Source organism: Trichosporon asahii (genome assembly GCF_000293215.1).
Source record: "Trichosporon asahii var. asahii CBS 2479 unplaced genomic scaffold scaffold00009, whole genome shotgun sequence".
In the NCBI taxonomy this organism is placed as follows: domain Eukaryota; kingdom Fungi; phylum Basidiomycota; class Tremellomycetes; order Trichosporonales; family Trichosporonaceae; genus Trichosporon; species Trichosporon asahii.
In genome coordinates, this window is record NW_014040915.1 from 597,594 (window position 1) to 612,112 (window position 14,519).

The 14,519-nt window shown below is 60.2% G+C and overlaps 4 protein-coding genes across 4 annotated transcripts; 3 read left to right on the forward strand and 1 right to left on the reverse strand.

Moving 5' to 3' along the window:
• Positions 1-138: 138 nt before the first annotated feature.
• A1Q1_07012 (uncharacterized protein) lies at positions 139-4,542 on the reverse strand (the record flags this gene model as incomplete). The annotated part of the gene is made up of 1 exon (XM_014327261.1): positions 139-4,542. One exon carries the CDS (start codon positions 4,540-4,542, stop codon positions 139-141), a length of 4,404 nt encoding a protein of 1,467 aa, XP_014182736.1.
• A 971-nt stretch (positions 4,543-5,513) lies between these two features.
• On the forward strand, positions 5,514-6,810 carry A1Q1_07013 (uncharacterized protein; the record flags this gene model as incomplete). The annotated part of the gene is made up of 3 exons (XM_014327262.1): positions 5,514-5,816; positions 5,861-5,976; positions 6,021-6,810. The coding sequence occupies 3 exons, from the start codon at positions 5,514-5,516 to the stop codon at positions 6,808-6,810; spliced, it is 1,209 nt and encodes a 402-aa protein (XP_014182737.1).
• Positions 6,811-7,215: 405 nt separating this feature from the next.
• Positions 7,216-8,421, forward strand: A1Q1_07014 (ATP phosphoribosyltransferase; the record flags this gene model as incomplete). Its single annotated transcript, XM_014327263.1, has 2 exons — positions 7,216-7,505; positions 7,662-8,421. 2 exons carry the CDS (start codon positions 7,216-7,218, stop codon positions 8,419-8,421), a joined length of 1,050 nt encoding a protein of 349 aa, XP_014182738.1.
• A 540-nt stretch (positions 8,422-8,961) lies between these two features.
• Positions 8,962-10,134, forward strand: A1Q1_07015 (Superoxide dismutase; the record flags this gene model as incomplete). The annotated part of the gene is made up of 6 exons (XM_014327264.1): positions 8,962-8,970; positions 9,167-9,259; positions 9,311-9,378; positions 9,443-9,534; positions 9,721-9,921; positions 9,974-10,134. 6 exons carry the CDS (start codon positions 8,962-8,964, stop codon positions 10,132-10,134), a joined length of 624 nt encoding a protein of 207 aa, XP_014182739.1.
• Positions 10,135-14,519: the final 4,385 nt, after the last annotated feature.

Below are 14,519 nucleotides of genomic sequence, written 5' to 3' on the forward strand. Positions count from 1 at the left end.
GTATAATAAACACGATCTTCCTGTGACGAGCTCGCTGCGCGCGCCCTTGCTCGCTAAGCTTACTAATGCCCCCGACGTGCTGCTAGCTCTATGCATGTGTATTATAAGATTGCTAAGATGTGCTAATGGATACAGGATTTAGTTGATGATGCGGACAACGTTGGCGCGGAGCCTCTCCTCCGTTCCGGGCTTGTACACGAAGAGCTCCGGCGCCTTCTCAAGGGGCACGATACTGCCAACGACGGGACGGTACATGCCCACGACCTGCTGCTCGAGCACATCCCTCGTGTCCTGGCCCGAGTGGTCGACCTCGGCCTCTCCGTCGCCCGCTGGGCGGATCTCCTCGAACCGGGGCGGGCGGGGAGCGCGCGAGAACATGCGCTTGAACGCGCCCTTTCGCTGAACACCGCGCGCATTCTCGGGTGCCGGGCCGGCGAGCGAGATGATCAGCCCTCCCTCGGCGAGCACGCGGACCGCAGCGCTGTACGTCTTGTCCCCGCCGCGCGTGTCCACGACAATGTCGAAGAGTCCCTCCTCGAGCGAGTTCATCACCTGCGACGGGAGCCCGGTCATGCAACCGCGGGCACCGTTGTCGTACGCCTGCTTTTGGGCTTCGGCGTGCTCGTCGCCGCCGGGGATGACTGCCGTGACGCTGATACCCTGCCGGCGCATCTGCTGACAGAGCAGGGCGGGAATACCAAGATGCGCGTCCATGATGAGCGCGGTGCGCACGCCCGAGATGCAGCCCTGCAGCGCGCGGAAGGCACTGATGCCCTGCGAAGGCAGGATTGCCAGCTGTTCTAAACTGAGATGCGTGCTGGGCGGGACTCGGGCGACGCGCCGCCGCTCCACGACCATGTACTCGGCGAGCGCGCCAGACTTGCGCACGTCGACTAGGCCCATGACCATGTCGCCGCGGAAGATCTCGCCCTCGTCCGTGCCGACAGTAACGGCACGGCCGACGAACGAGCGTCCAGGAATGAACTTGCCAACATCCGACTCCGTCTTCAAGTCGCACGCCTTGATGTCCACGGCGTCGACCGAGACAGCGTACACTTGCAGCAGGATCTGGTGCTTGGCCACCTTCGTAGGAGGCTGCATGTGCGATGAGAAGTCGACGGGGGAAGGCAGGAACTGCTGCAAGTGCTTCGGCGTCGGCGCCTCCTTGGACTTCTTCGCTCTCAGGTACGCAGACGATTGGAATGTGATTGCTCCCATGGCTCCGGTCGGCATGCCGAGGATACGGTGGTCGATGGAGCCGGCCGCTTTCATGGGGTCAGCGGGCTTGTAACCGCCACCCTGAGGAAGGATTAGGCTGGTGTATCCGTTGGTCGCGTTGTGGCCGCGGCCGTGGCTCTCCATAATCGGCATCTCGGCCGCGTTGCTCGCAGCGTCCCAGCCATTCAGATCGATGGTGCCGTCCTGCTTCCGACGCAGAGAGTGGGTTGGGCTAAAGGGACGACCGACAATGCTGCCGCCACCCTCGCTTCGAGCGTAGCCAACGGGCACCTCAGTCTTCGCAGCCCGGAGGTCGTGCCCAACGTCGCTCGCGGTGCGGTGGTGGCCACCAACGTCACTCATAGCCTTGCTGATCTTGGGCTGGCGCGGGTTTCGACCGAACATGGAAGTCCTACGAACGACCCCACCAATCTCCGACGCCGTCCTGCGGTGTTGCTTGCCCGAGCTGTACAGCGTGTTCGAGTCCTCCTCTGTCATCTCCGGCAACAGAGTCAGGACATCTGGGTTCAGCGAGCTGGGCCGGTCGAGCGAAGCTCGCGTCATGGGGCTCAGCGGCCTCGAGAAGTCAGGACCGTCCGAGGCGATGGAAGGAGGCGCCGATGGACGGGACAATGTCGACGCTATCGACGCAGGAATGGGCGGGACGGGAGGCACGGGTCCAGGGGGCATCCACGACTTGCGAACCGACCTCCCAGACATGGATGACGAGACGCTACCGGACGAAGGAAGCGACCGCCTACGTTCGCGGTTAAGTGATGCGATCGAAGCAATCGATCCTACAGGCGATGCGGCGCGATGGGCGACAGCGGTGCCATTGCGCCGTTCCGAAGGCAATGACCCAGGGGGCGTGTTGATGTAGCTCCGCGAAGGCTTCTCCATGGAGTCGCTGCTATCGCTACTGTCGCTGTCGCTCTCTTCCTCCACCACGGGAGGTGGCGCGACGGGCGCTGCAGGCGCTGCGACAGGTGGCGGAGCAGGCGCTGGCGGCTCCAGGACAGGAGGAGGCATAGATTTCTGCGGCAGTCGTACTGGCGCAGGCGAGACTATGGCGCGGCCATTCACGGGGAACTCGGAGCTCAGCGGTGACCCAGCGGCAGCCATTGGTGGGCTCATTGCGCGAGGGAGAGGCATGCTGGCGCTGTGCGGAATGCTGTTGGGGACGAAGAGCGGACCAGCGTAGTCGTTATAGCTGGGGTGTTCCTCAGAGTCTTCGACAACGCTGCCGCCTGCACTGCCGCCGATACTGCTGCTAGCCGCTGAGACAGATGGCGACTCGCGCTCGTAAGTTCGGTGAGAGCCCGGGAGAGGCATAGCCCGAGAGCGTGGAGGTAACGGCTGGAAAGCGGCCCACCCGTCATTCCCTCCGGAAGGCATGTACATGACTACCGGCGTGGCAGACGCGGCCGCCCAGCCACCCTTTCCATTCGCACCGCGAGATGACGTTGAGCCGGGAATGGAACCACTGGACTGCCCAGACTTTTGGGAAAGTTGGGAGACGGACGAACTGTATGACATTTCGGAGCCCAGCTTCGGTCGCGAGGAAGATGTCTGGTCCGAGTTCTGGGAATAATGCGACGCAGATGAAGCCCTCGAGACAGGCCGGGAGGAAGGGGGCGACGGGTCGAACCTGGCGTGTAATTGGAGCTTCGTAGGGCGCTCCTGTTTGCTCTTGCGAGCGGACTGAGACGACTTCGGTCGAGTGACTGTGGAATTGGAGGCATTACTGCTGGATCGAGTGAGGTTAGGGCGTCCCGAGTTCCGACTGTTCGGGCGCTCGTTCAAGATGGTGACTGTCGCGCCCGTGACACGGCCTCCTCGAGAAATGGTCGAAGATGAGGAAGGGTTTCGGGCAAGTTTAGGCTTGGATTGGGGTGTGACCGGCTCGTCCGCCTTATGCACCTCCGGTCGCTTCGAACTCTTGCGAGGGAGCGGTGGTCGGACAGGCGCCGACGGCATAGAAGCCAGGTCGTACGTGGATGGGGTGTCGAAGGTGTGAATCTCGTGGATTTCTCGATTCCCGTGATCATCACGGCTGTCACTTTCGGTCTCCGTTTCCGTCTCCTCCTCTATCGTGTCCTCGTCCTGGAGATTGTGGCTCCTTGGTACAGGCTCCGCTGCCAGATGATCATCAGGAGTGTCGCTCAAGTACCTCGGTTCAGACATATCGGAGGAGGCACCCGGCGTCGGTGGCTGCACCCGGAAGACTGGTAACGGCATCTCGGCGTACTGCGCTAGCGGGGTTTCGGCGTCCGACTCCGTGCCCCCGGAGCGAGCCGACTCCAGGGAAGACCGCGGCGTGTAGAAGTCATTACTTGAGTCCGTTGATCCCGACTTGGCATGGTGTGGCCGAGGAGCGTCGGCTGAGACTGGTGGCGCAGACACCTGGTTGTTCACTGCTCCAGTAGATGTTGAGACACTGCCGTTCACTGTTGGCCGCCGCTCTGGTGCTTGCGAGTCGTCACTTGGAGCGACAGGTGCAGGCTCGACTGTTCGTGTCGGTGGGGTTGGAGGAGACGGCGGTGCCTCAAACCTAACCTCTTTCGTTGGTTTCGTCGAAGCCGGGATGGCCGGCCCAGGGATCGCGCCCGTAGTGTCAAGCACGTTTCGCCGCCCTCCACCAAGGGGTGATGGTTTGCGTTCCGCTTCTAATGGTCGCGCGGCCACGGTAATGGATGAGGTCGGCGAGTGTATGGCAGAAACAGTCGCACTGGACGTTTGTGTGTCCGAGGAGGCAGAACTAGAGTTGCTGTTCTTGCGCAGTTGGGGCGGCTCTCTTGGCTCCTCCATGTACTCTACCTTGTCTGCAAAATGAGTGTGTCGAACCTTTGGCTTCTGCGGTGGTTCCTGTGGTCTTTGCGGTTGCGCGCGTATCGGCTGTCGGTTCACCACGGCTGGCGGCACATACTGGCAGGCCTCGCTGACCTCGGAGTATTCGGAGGCCGTCTCCCGCTCGTCCTCGATGATCGGTCTGCCACTGACATGGAAGATCGAGTAACTGGGCATCGACGACGGTTGGTACCCAATGTCTGAGCTCGCCTTCCGTGGGCGTCGGCGGGACGAGGAGGGAATACCAATGTCGGACGCTGGCGGACTGGCGATATCACTGTATGTCGGACCGCCAAAGTTCAGGAGTGAGCCGCCTCTTCGCGGCCCAGTCGAAAGTTGCAGATCATGCAGGGTAGGCTGTCGGGAGAGTGTACCGTTGAGATAGCTTGGCTCGTCGGACCACGGTGAGACCGCCTCCTTTGCGTAGCTGCGCGAGGGACGGCCGAGGACCGACTTGACGAAGGAGCGTCTTGGCATGGCAACTTGGACTCAAAATGTCCAGCTGGTCGAGCGCCACAATAACGGGTCGTGCGGGCGAGAGTCGGTTGTTTACAACAACAAAAGAGAAGTGGAAAGCGAAGGACGGTGACTGCGGTGAATCGTGGCTGATGCGAACAGGGTGCCGGGACAGGGTCAGAAGTTGGGTCTGACGTGTGGTGTTTAAGAGGGTTGAAGAAGGAAGAGAAGACAGGTCGAGGAGGATGGGATTGTTGACGGCTAGGGGCGACGACGGCGGCGGTGGGATGAACCTGGGCGGCGAAGATCAGACGAGTGAGACCTGCGACCCACCAAAAGGTAATGAAGCTAATAACCAGAAAAGATTCCGCTTCTAATTGGACGGCTGAAGCCAGGGTTCGAAAAGTCTATTTGAAGGCAGAAGGCGATGACGTCGTTTGCTTGAGACCCGGAAGGGGTGCGACGCGACGCTCTGGGATTGTGCCTTGTCCGCGTCCGTATGGGTCCGGATTCTCTCGTTCGCCGCCGAACGTATCCAACCCAACAACAGGGACGTCAGAGATCCCGACCGGGCTCCTGTCGTCACTTTCAGGCTCACCATCACTCAACTCGTCTCCGTCCACGCGCCCTTGCAACTTGCACGACAGAGCGCTTCGTCATAACACACCCATCGCACACGCGCTAGTCCAACTCCCCACCGCTTGTCGCCTCGGTCTGCTTCCGCCCTCCCCGTCTGGTCGCCGCCCTTGCTTGCCCCAGCTTCAGTCTCCTCCTTTCCAGCCAGAAAAATCCACCTCTCGTCACCCACACCGGCCTCGTCCCCGATACCCTCTTTAGCCCTCAAGCATTCCAGTGCAGAGAGCCCACCGCATCTTCCTGTTGCATAAGCATCCGCTCTAACCTAACGCAGTTCCCACTGTACTACTGCTCGCCTCTCCACATCTACAACCTTTCACGCTCCCAGCGGGGTGACCTCCACCGGGTTGCTCGTGATGCGGGTACTGACGCCCCCATATCACTGGGCTATTGTCGCGAGCCCTCTGCCTTGCGATGATGATAATGTCGCACACCAGATCCTCTACAGAGGCTCGATTCCCGCGGCCCGCAATGCAGCGTTCGTGAGGCGACTCGGGGTCAAGACGCTCATCTGCATGCGGAAGAAGCCATTGAAGGAGACAGACCCGTTTCTGAACTGGGCGAGCAAGAACGGCATCAACGTCGTCTGGGTTAAGGCTGATAAGATGGGAGAAGAGACGTTGGGTATGGACCGCGACGAGGTCACCGAGGTGCTAAAGGTGGGTTTTCCTCTTAAGGCTCCCCTAACAACAGATGCTGCTAGACCCTTCCCTCTATCCGATCTACCTGGCAGACATCGACGGCAACTCCCACACCACGCTGGTCGTTGCGGCTCTCCGCAAGCTGCAGGGATGGGCGCCAGATAGTATCGAAGGCGAGGTGTTTCGGTGAGTGTCACGCACGTTCGTCCGCTGACTGGGCAGGTTTGAGCCCGACCACGATGATCTGCCGCTCGCGCCCTTCATCACCTCCTACTTGTCAACATCGGCACCCAGCAAAGACGACACGACAAGTTTCTGTCTTCCCGATCCTCCGTACCCATGCTGGCTGTGGCCCACGCCGCCGGCTCCGATCCAGCCTGCAGCTCGCAAGGATCAGCCAACGAATGGACCACGCAACGAGCGGGCGACCTCATCGGCTTCCACTTCGAGTGCGGGCTCTACGGCGTTCCCCTTCCCAAACCCGTTGACGGCTCGCCGACACCCATCCATGCGTCTGACCTTCCCCGCGGTCCCGGAGAACTCGACTGCCAAAACCAGTCGCGGACCGCCGATCGGCGTACCCCTGTCGCGGGCGATCACTCTGGACCGAACCAGAACCTTGTCGCCATCCGAGAACCAACGCGATCGCGACGACTCGATGGATTCGCGCGCCTCACAGAAAGTTTCGTTCAACGACGCCCTCATGGGTCCCGGACCCGTACAAGATGGCTACCCAACATCGCGCTGGGGCGGCGGACCGGAGCACACAAGTCCAGAGGACACCAAGCGGTCTTTGGACGATGAAGAAGACGACGGAATGGACATCGGAGACGAGGAGGATGATACGGAGGAGGATTCGGGCCCATCCCTCTCTGGCAGCGAGGCCGATGAGGAGGATGAGGATGAGGATAGCTTCGAGGACGAAGAAGACGATGATGAGGAAGAGGACGAGGAGGAGGAGGAGCCGCCAGTATCACAGTACATCAGTGCTCTCGATCTGGCGGGATACTAGACTTGCATGCGCATCTGTTGTACATATGTATCACCTACCTAATTTCTCGCTGGCCTTGCTCTTATCTCTGGGACACGATTGACGTTCGGATATTCGCCGGGAAAATTAGCCGGGGCGGCAGGACCACAGTTGATTGGCGGACCGCACGTGACGGGTGCCTAACCCCAATCTTGGGAGCCTATGCGGAACATTTTGAGTAGAGAGGACCTCATTTGCGGTTGACAACCGATAAAACGTGCTCTAGTCCGCCAGTCCGCTCGAGCTAGAACAATAACACGCCCCGAGACGACTCTTTCACCCGAGTCTCTACCCTTTTGCATCGACAAAATCAGACAATCCCGTTTAGCAGCTCGGCTCTGTAACCCCTAACACTCTTGTTCCGACTCGATTGCGCAACTGTCAACAATGTCCGGCGCCCAGACTCCCGTCAACGACGCCGCTTCCACCATCTCCGTCACCCCCGCCGCTCCCCAGCAGGCCAGCTCTGGCAATGACCGTGCTTCCAAGAGCTCGTTCGGCTACGAGTCTGCCATGTCCCTTCTCGTCGACAGCCTGAAGGACCGCCTGCTCTTCGCTATCCCGAAGAAGGGACGACTCTATGAGAAGACGATCGAGCTCCTCAAGGGCGCTGACATCAAGTACAACCGCGCTCACCGCCTCGATGTCGCCCTCGTCCAGAACCACCCCATTGCCCTGTAAGTCTCCATGCGCTTCTAGCCGCAGCCTGCCCAACCGAGACGAGCTGTCTTGTGGCTGAAGCAATCCTCGAGTCAGCCGGCTGAGTAACGGCTCTCTACGGCTACAACGTGTCGACTTTCCCAGCCACCGAACGCAATCAGGCTAACCTTCAGTGTCTTCCTCCCCGCAGCCGACATTCCGCGATTCGTTGCCCTTGGATCCGTGTCGCTCGGTATCACTGGACAGGACGTCATCGCCGAGTCCACCCACGCCAACATGATCCAGGAGATCCTGCCGCTCGGCTTCGGCAAGTGCAAGCTCCAGGTTCAGGTCCCGGTTACCGGACCGATTCAGTCGATTGAGCAGCTCCGTGGAGGACGGGTCGCCACTTCGTTCGAGGTTCTCGCTCGCGAGCTCTTCAACGAGGTTGACGCCAAGGCCGGAGGTGACAAGAAGACGAGCATCGAGTACGTCGGAGGAAGTGTGGAGGCTGCCTGTGCTCTCGGCATGGCCGACGGTATTGTCGACCTTGTCGAGTCTGGCGACACGATGCGTGCTGCTGGTCTCCACGCCATTCACACCCTCATGAGCTCGGAGGCTGTTCTCATTGGCCAGAAGCAGAAGCACGCCTCGCTCACTCCCGAGCTGGAGCCCCTCGTCGGCCTCATCAAGAGCCGTATCGCTGGTGTCCTCGCCGCGAAGAAGTACGTCTACATGTCGTACAACGTCTCGCGCCAGAACCTCCCCGCCGCCGTCAAGCTCACGCCCGGCCGACGTGCGCCGACCGTCACCCCGCTCGACGAGGACGGATGGGTCGCTGTTTCGTCTATGGTTGAGCGCAGCCAGATGGCGCAGGTCATGGACGCTTTAGAAAAGACTGGCGCGGCTGACATCCTCGTCTTTGCGCTGGACAACTGCCGTGTTGGTGTGTAGATATAGGGACATGCATCTTCATTATTTTATCCGGACAAGCGGACTTGGTTTTCCCTATCAGATTGACATGTTTGTGTTGTGCTGCCCCGGTCCGGGGGTGCCCGAAGCAATGCCTGCTCGGGGTTGCAAGCCCGAAGCAGTCGACTCGAAGCCAAGCTTGGCAGTTGTGTAAGCTGCATGGAGATGGAGTCATAGAACAATTCGAACGGGTGCACAGACAGAGCTCTCTGTTGCGAGTTGTGCAGTGGCAGCGTACCAAGCATGGGGCACTGATTATTTGGATCTTGGCTGGTCCTAATTCGAGTCAGATATCGAGGGATGGACCTCCGCCGCCGCCGAGCCGATCGGGATTGTTGTGGCCGAGGGCACCGCCCTTATTTGGTCCCTCCGCCACTGCGCATTACGCGAGCAGACATCATCGGGACCCCTCTCAGTCCGGCACGGGGGTTTAAATGCCGCAGACCTCTTCCCACCTCCCGTTCCTTCTCTCCAGCTTCGTTCACTTGCTCTTCTTCACTGAACAACTCCAAACTAATCACAATGGTCAAGGTACGTTGTTCAGCTGGCAGAGACGGCATGGGCTACTATCCCTCGACTTGTCGTCTTTGTTTACTGCCTGCCCACCTCATTCCACGTCGCTGACATACCTCCCTCCGCATAATGCCTCTATGACGTTTACGTGCTGCAACCCCCAATCCATCCACCGTAATCTCGACCACTGCTCGACAATGGATGCACACCACAGGCTATCGCTGTTCTTAAGGGTGACTCCAACGTCTCGGGTGTCATCACCTTCACCCAGGAGACCGAGGGCGGCCCCGTCAACGTTACCGGCAAGGTAAGTCGGTTTATCCGGACCCGAGGAACGAGGAAGCCTCTTCTGTCATAGTGGATGACCGGTGACATACCCATCGGACCGGCTAGCGTCCAGCGTCTGTCTGATGACTCGAGCCTGTCGTGCGAGGTCTTCACTTGAGCACGACTCGGTCTCTCGACCTCTCACTGGCTCCCCCGCCCACAGACGACCCCTCCGCCCCCACCATTTGCTTCCGTTCCCACCTTCGGACACCACTGACCTTCAGATCAACGGTCTTGACGCCAACGCTGAGCGCGGTAAGTACATCCCTCTCGTCGTCAACGCCACGCTTCTAGGCCTGCTGTCCCCTGGACTAGCCTGAGCTAGCGCACTGAGACACGGCCTCCACATTTTAGTGTGATCCGCGTCGAGGGCGTGTGGCACTCGACCTCCACCTCCACCAGGAACATCCGCTGACATCACCAGGCTTCCACATCCACCAGTTCGTATCATCTTCTTCAACAACAAAGCGCAAGCGCTCACACGCAGGTTTGGTGACAACAGCAACGGCTGTACTTCGGCTGGCTCGCATTTCAACCCCCACGGTAAGAACCACGGAGGTCCCACCGACGCCGAGCGTCACGTCGGTGACCTCGGCAACGTCAAGACCGACGGCTCTGGCAACGTCGACGTCAACATCACCGGTGAGTTTGGAAGATCTGGCGAGTGGAAGAGGGCGGCTTGCTGATCCCACAGACAAGCAGATCTCGCTCATCGGCCCCTACTCGATTGTCGGCCGCTCCGTCGTTGTCCACGCCGGCACCGACGACCTCGGCAAGGGCGGTCACCAGGACTCGCTCACCACCGGCAACGCCGGCGGCCGTGCCGCCTGCGGTGTCATCGGTATCGCCGCCTAAGTCGCTCTCCCTACGGTCAATCAGTAGTATCTGCTCCCGATCCGTGGAAGACGTAGTGAAAAATTCAAATGCAGTCGCGTTCTGAAGTTGACAAACTGGCGAAGACGCCGAGATACGCGCTATCACCAGGTTATCAGCGGACTGTCGTGTGCAATCTCCTGATCTCTTGTGGCTTCGGGACCGCGCAGGGCCTCGCATAAAGCCTCAAACAGGTTGAATTGTGAGGCAATTGCCGCAGGTCAGACGAGCAACTCGCATCACGCAGCCGGCTCCCACGCTAGGGCTAATCTTATCTTAACCGCGCAGGGCCTCGCAGCCGTGTCACACTCTCGTTATCAATCAGACAGCTGTGCATGCGAGGGCGTACTTATATACTACTTAACATTGCATATGAGTTCCTCTGCTAATCAAGGTGACTGCCTCACACAGGTCTATTCTGTTCACACAGGTCTATTCTGTTATTGGAAGACAAATACGGGTCACTGCCTCATCCCGTTTATAGAACAGATAAATGGCTTGAGGGTGGTTCCCCAGTCCTCCGATCTCACCGCACGCCAACACGATCCATCCGCATGAGTTGTCGCGATGCGCTCGGCTGCCGAGCGACTGCTCTGACTTTCGGCATGACTCCGTTCTGAGCCCAGAAGGACATGGAGGTGCTTCTTGACTCCACTTGCGTCGGCATCTGGAAGTCTGCCCCACAGCCTTATGGATTGGCATTGTCGAATCCCGATAAACGTTTGTTGCGCGCGACCGGTGGTGGGCGATGACTCGCCGTGTCCCAGCTTGGCTGCGCCATGCTGTCCACAATCAAAGGGGCGGTCCTGGATATCCTCCATCGTGGCGAGGTGCGGGACGGCCATGAAATGAAGCGCAGGAGCGATATCGGGCGGTCCTCTGTCCGCCGCCCCAGTCTGCTGTGGGCGACTCGCGGCCCAGGCGAAACGACACGGTGGTCCGGTTCAACACCTCTGTCCGCAACCCGAGACACCCTCGGGTTGCGCAGAATGGTGGTGCGGCGGCGGAGAATCTTGCCCGCCCCATTACGATGTCCTGGACATTCTCCATCACTGTGAGTCACTGGGGAGGGAAGAAACGGCCCCGGCCTCTCTGGCCAGCCGTGAACGCTGGAGCGAGAGCGGGCAGCATCATCACATTGTAATGAAGATGTTGCCGGAACCACCAACCAACGACCAACGACCAGCCCTCTATCGCCGAGAAGTGGAAGTGGACAATGTGATGGCGGGTGATGGGCCACCCATCTTGGTGGGCGGCGTGAGACATCCTGGAGACGAGGCCGGCTGGCCCGATGCGGTCGTCAGAGGGGAGCGAGGGAACCTGGTCTGAGCGGGTTGAGCGGGCTGGGATGCAGGAGGAGAACAAGCTCGCTGGTGTCCCAGCCCCTACGCCCTATAAGGAGCATAAGTCCTCACCATCCTCATCACATATTGATGGGCCGCATGAGCAATGCGTCAATGGCAAGCGAGTGCGTGGATCACCCGCATGGCGCGGGGGGAGACTGCCGTGGGGCGTATTGGCCCCTTCTATCGATTCTTTTTGCCCCGCCGCCCCCCCCCCGGGCCAGCCATGAACTCAGAGCGAGGCATAAAGCGCAAAAGCAATAACGGGCGCAGGCTGGACCGCTAAGGCGGAAGAGATTAACGCCATAGCTGGGGTCCGTGTAAGGGACCGGGCAGTACCAGCTCGAAACGTGGCGTTGTCGTTGGCAGTGCGTGAGTCAGGCTGCTCACGGGGCTTCGACAGTTTTGGCTGCTCACGATGCCTCTGTCGCAGGCCGAGACCAAGGAAAGGGGTCCAGGAGACCCACCCTGTTTCAAGCCGTCAAGACGTCATTGATCTCATCAACGTCGGACTTGATGAGGTAGCGGGTCGAGCCGCGGAGCGTGAGAGCGATAGCGGCCGAACGTCTAAATCCAGGGATTCGTGCAGTGCAAGAGCGATAGCGGCCGACTGCGAAGCCCATGGCGGCGTGAAGCGCCAAAGCGATAGCGAAAGCCGCCACGAGGATGCGCGAGAGAACGAGGACGGCGGCTGTAGAGCGCCGGCACTAGGTAATGCACGCCGGAGTGCGCCATCGTTGCGCTCGGGCAAGAGCACGTCGATCCCGTAACTGTCGCTGGAGTTTCGGGGTCGTGTGAAGCGCAAGAGCGATAGCGGCCGACCGCCCCACTTCAATATGAGAGCCCAGAGCTGTAGCCAGTGGCGTCTGTTAGCCCTGCGCACTGCGACAAGTGATAGTCGTCGCAGTGGCCGAGCACCCCGGATTTGACTCAATAGTCATCGACTGGACGGAAGAGGAGCGCCTGAAGTGGGGAAAGGGGTTGGGAGTGGCTGGTGCTCATTCGTGTCCGTGTGGGAGGGATGACGAGCGCCCAACCCTCGATCCATAGCTCGTGTGCGTAGTCGGGCCGGGCTTGCCTCCTGTTTCTCATCAACGACGACGCGCCAGAGGCGATGTAAGGTGAGGGCTGGAAGAATGGCCTCGTGGGCATGGGAGTGGCAGAGGCAGCCCCCCCCTCGAGCACAAAAGTGCGCACCTCCCACGACTGGACTGCTGGTCCCCGCGATGGTCCGAGTGTTGATGCTCTCCTCATGATAGGCGTAGGGAACGCCCCAGGCGCCCAAATTCAGAGGGTGGCGGAAGACGTGCTGCTGCCCCGGCCCGGCTGGGCTCAAAAGCATAGGGGACCAGCAGCACGTCTTCCCTTCCGGCGTCCCGCGAGCCCGCCACCAGCGGTGGTGACGAGCGGAGGGGAGGCTAACGGGCGAGGCGGAGGTTGGACTGGCTGGGCTGGATGGGCTGGATGGGCTGGATGGGCTGGATGGGCTGGATCGGCTGGATCGGCTGGATGGGCTGGATGGGCTGGATGGGCTGGCTGGGCTGGCTGGGCTCGTTGAGCTCGGACCTTTTGGTGGGGGCGGTCATATTGGCAGGAAAGATCGAGGACGCACCGCTGCCCCGAGCCTCCCGCGTCGAGGACTTATCGGCACTGGGGACCAGCGGCGCGCCCTCCCCGCCCCCGCAGGCGTGCGAGCCCAGTCACCCAACTCTCCCGACCCAACGAAGCGGTGAACTGCGGTGTCAGCTGGTATGGACAGATTAAATAACTCTGGTGAGACTCACGCAGCGGCTTGAATGACCTCGTGGCCACCCAAGCTCGATTTAATCGGCCCATACTGGCTGCATCTCGACAAAAGCGTCGAGATGGCCAGGGGCACGGCAGAGTCACTGTTCTGTTAGCTACATGCTGGCGGCCATACTAGCTGAAGGGTACTCACGAGCACCCTGATATCTGCCTCAAGTGCGTTGCGTCTGCCCGGTGACGCAAAATGCTGCTGCGTGTCAGTCGACCTCATGACCGACCTTTGCGGCGGACTCACTAACAACAATCAGGAGGAATGCCATGCAGTGAGTGTGTGCATGGCCTTCCTCCTGGGACCTCCTCTTCACGTCGCTCGGCGACGCGCTGGCGGTCAGCTATGACGGATCGCGTTGGCAGCTGCACTCACAAGGAGAGGCCGGTCAGGTGGCCACCTGACGGCGGGGGTTGGTGCCAACACGGTCCATCACGAGCTCGAGTCCAACGAGCGCGGCACCCAAAACTGGGCGTCAGCTGTTATGGGCCGTGTTGCAGCTGGGAACTTACATATGGCTGCCGGCCCAGACCCCAGCCCAACTCTCGTCGACAGTGGACCTTGGCAACACGGCCTATCACAACGAAGACATAAGTGGGCGCTGAAACACCGCAAGGAGCCTGCTGGAGGTTAGCTGGACTCCACTACGCACACAGCTCTGAAATCACCCCCGGAAACAATTGAGGGGGGCGGGTCGCGACATAAAAAAGGGGAGGAGGTCGCTGGAAGTGAGTCATACGCTCGCACCACCTAACCCAGAAACTTACGGCAGATCCGTTCCCGGTCGGAGACTGCCCTCAGAGGTAGGGCAACGGCAACGTCAAGGGCAAGGAGAAACGAGTGGATTCACCCTCTCCGGGATGGAGGTCAATTTGAAGCATCGGTATAACCTGCGCCGTCAGCTTCGCGTCAACGGGCAGAAGCTGGGATTGAACGCCGGGATGGAGTGAGGTATTTCGAATTTCGAGACATTTCGCACTCCCTGCGCCACACATGGTCACGCGAACAACTACTCACCGGATTGCCGCCCGACGAGTTATTAAGCCCATATGCAGACAACAACAAAGGTAGAAGACGCTGAGCCCGAGGTCCGCTGAGACTGGCGGTGGGTGGGGAGGCGTCCGCGGCGGAGGGCACTAGCGACCGAGGATATCCTTCGCTACTAATCCGAGAGGCTCGGGCTCTTGAGAGGATAAGGTCACGGGACGACCAGCGAGAGACTCGAAGCC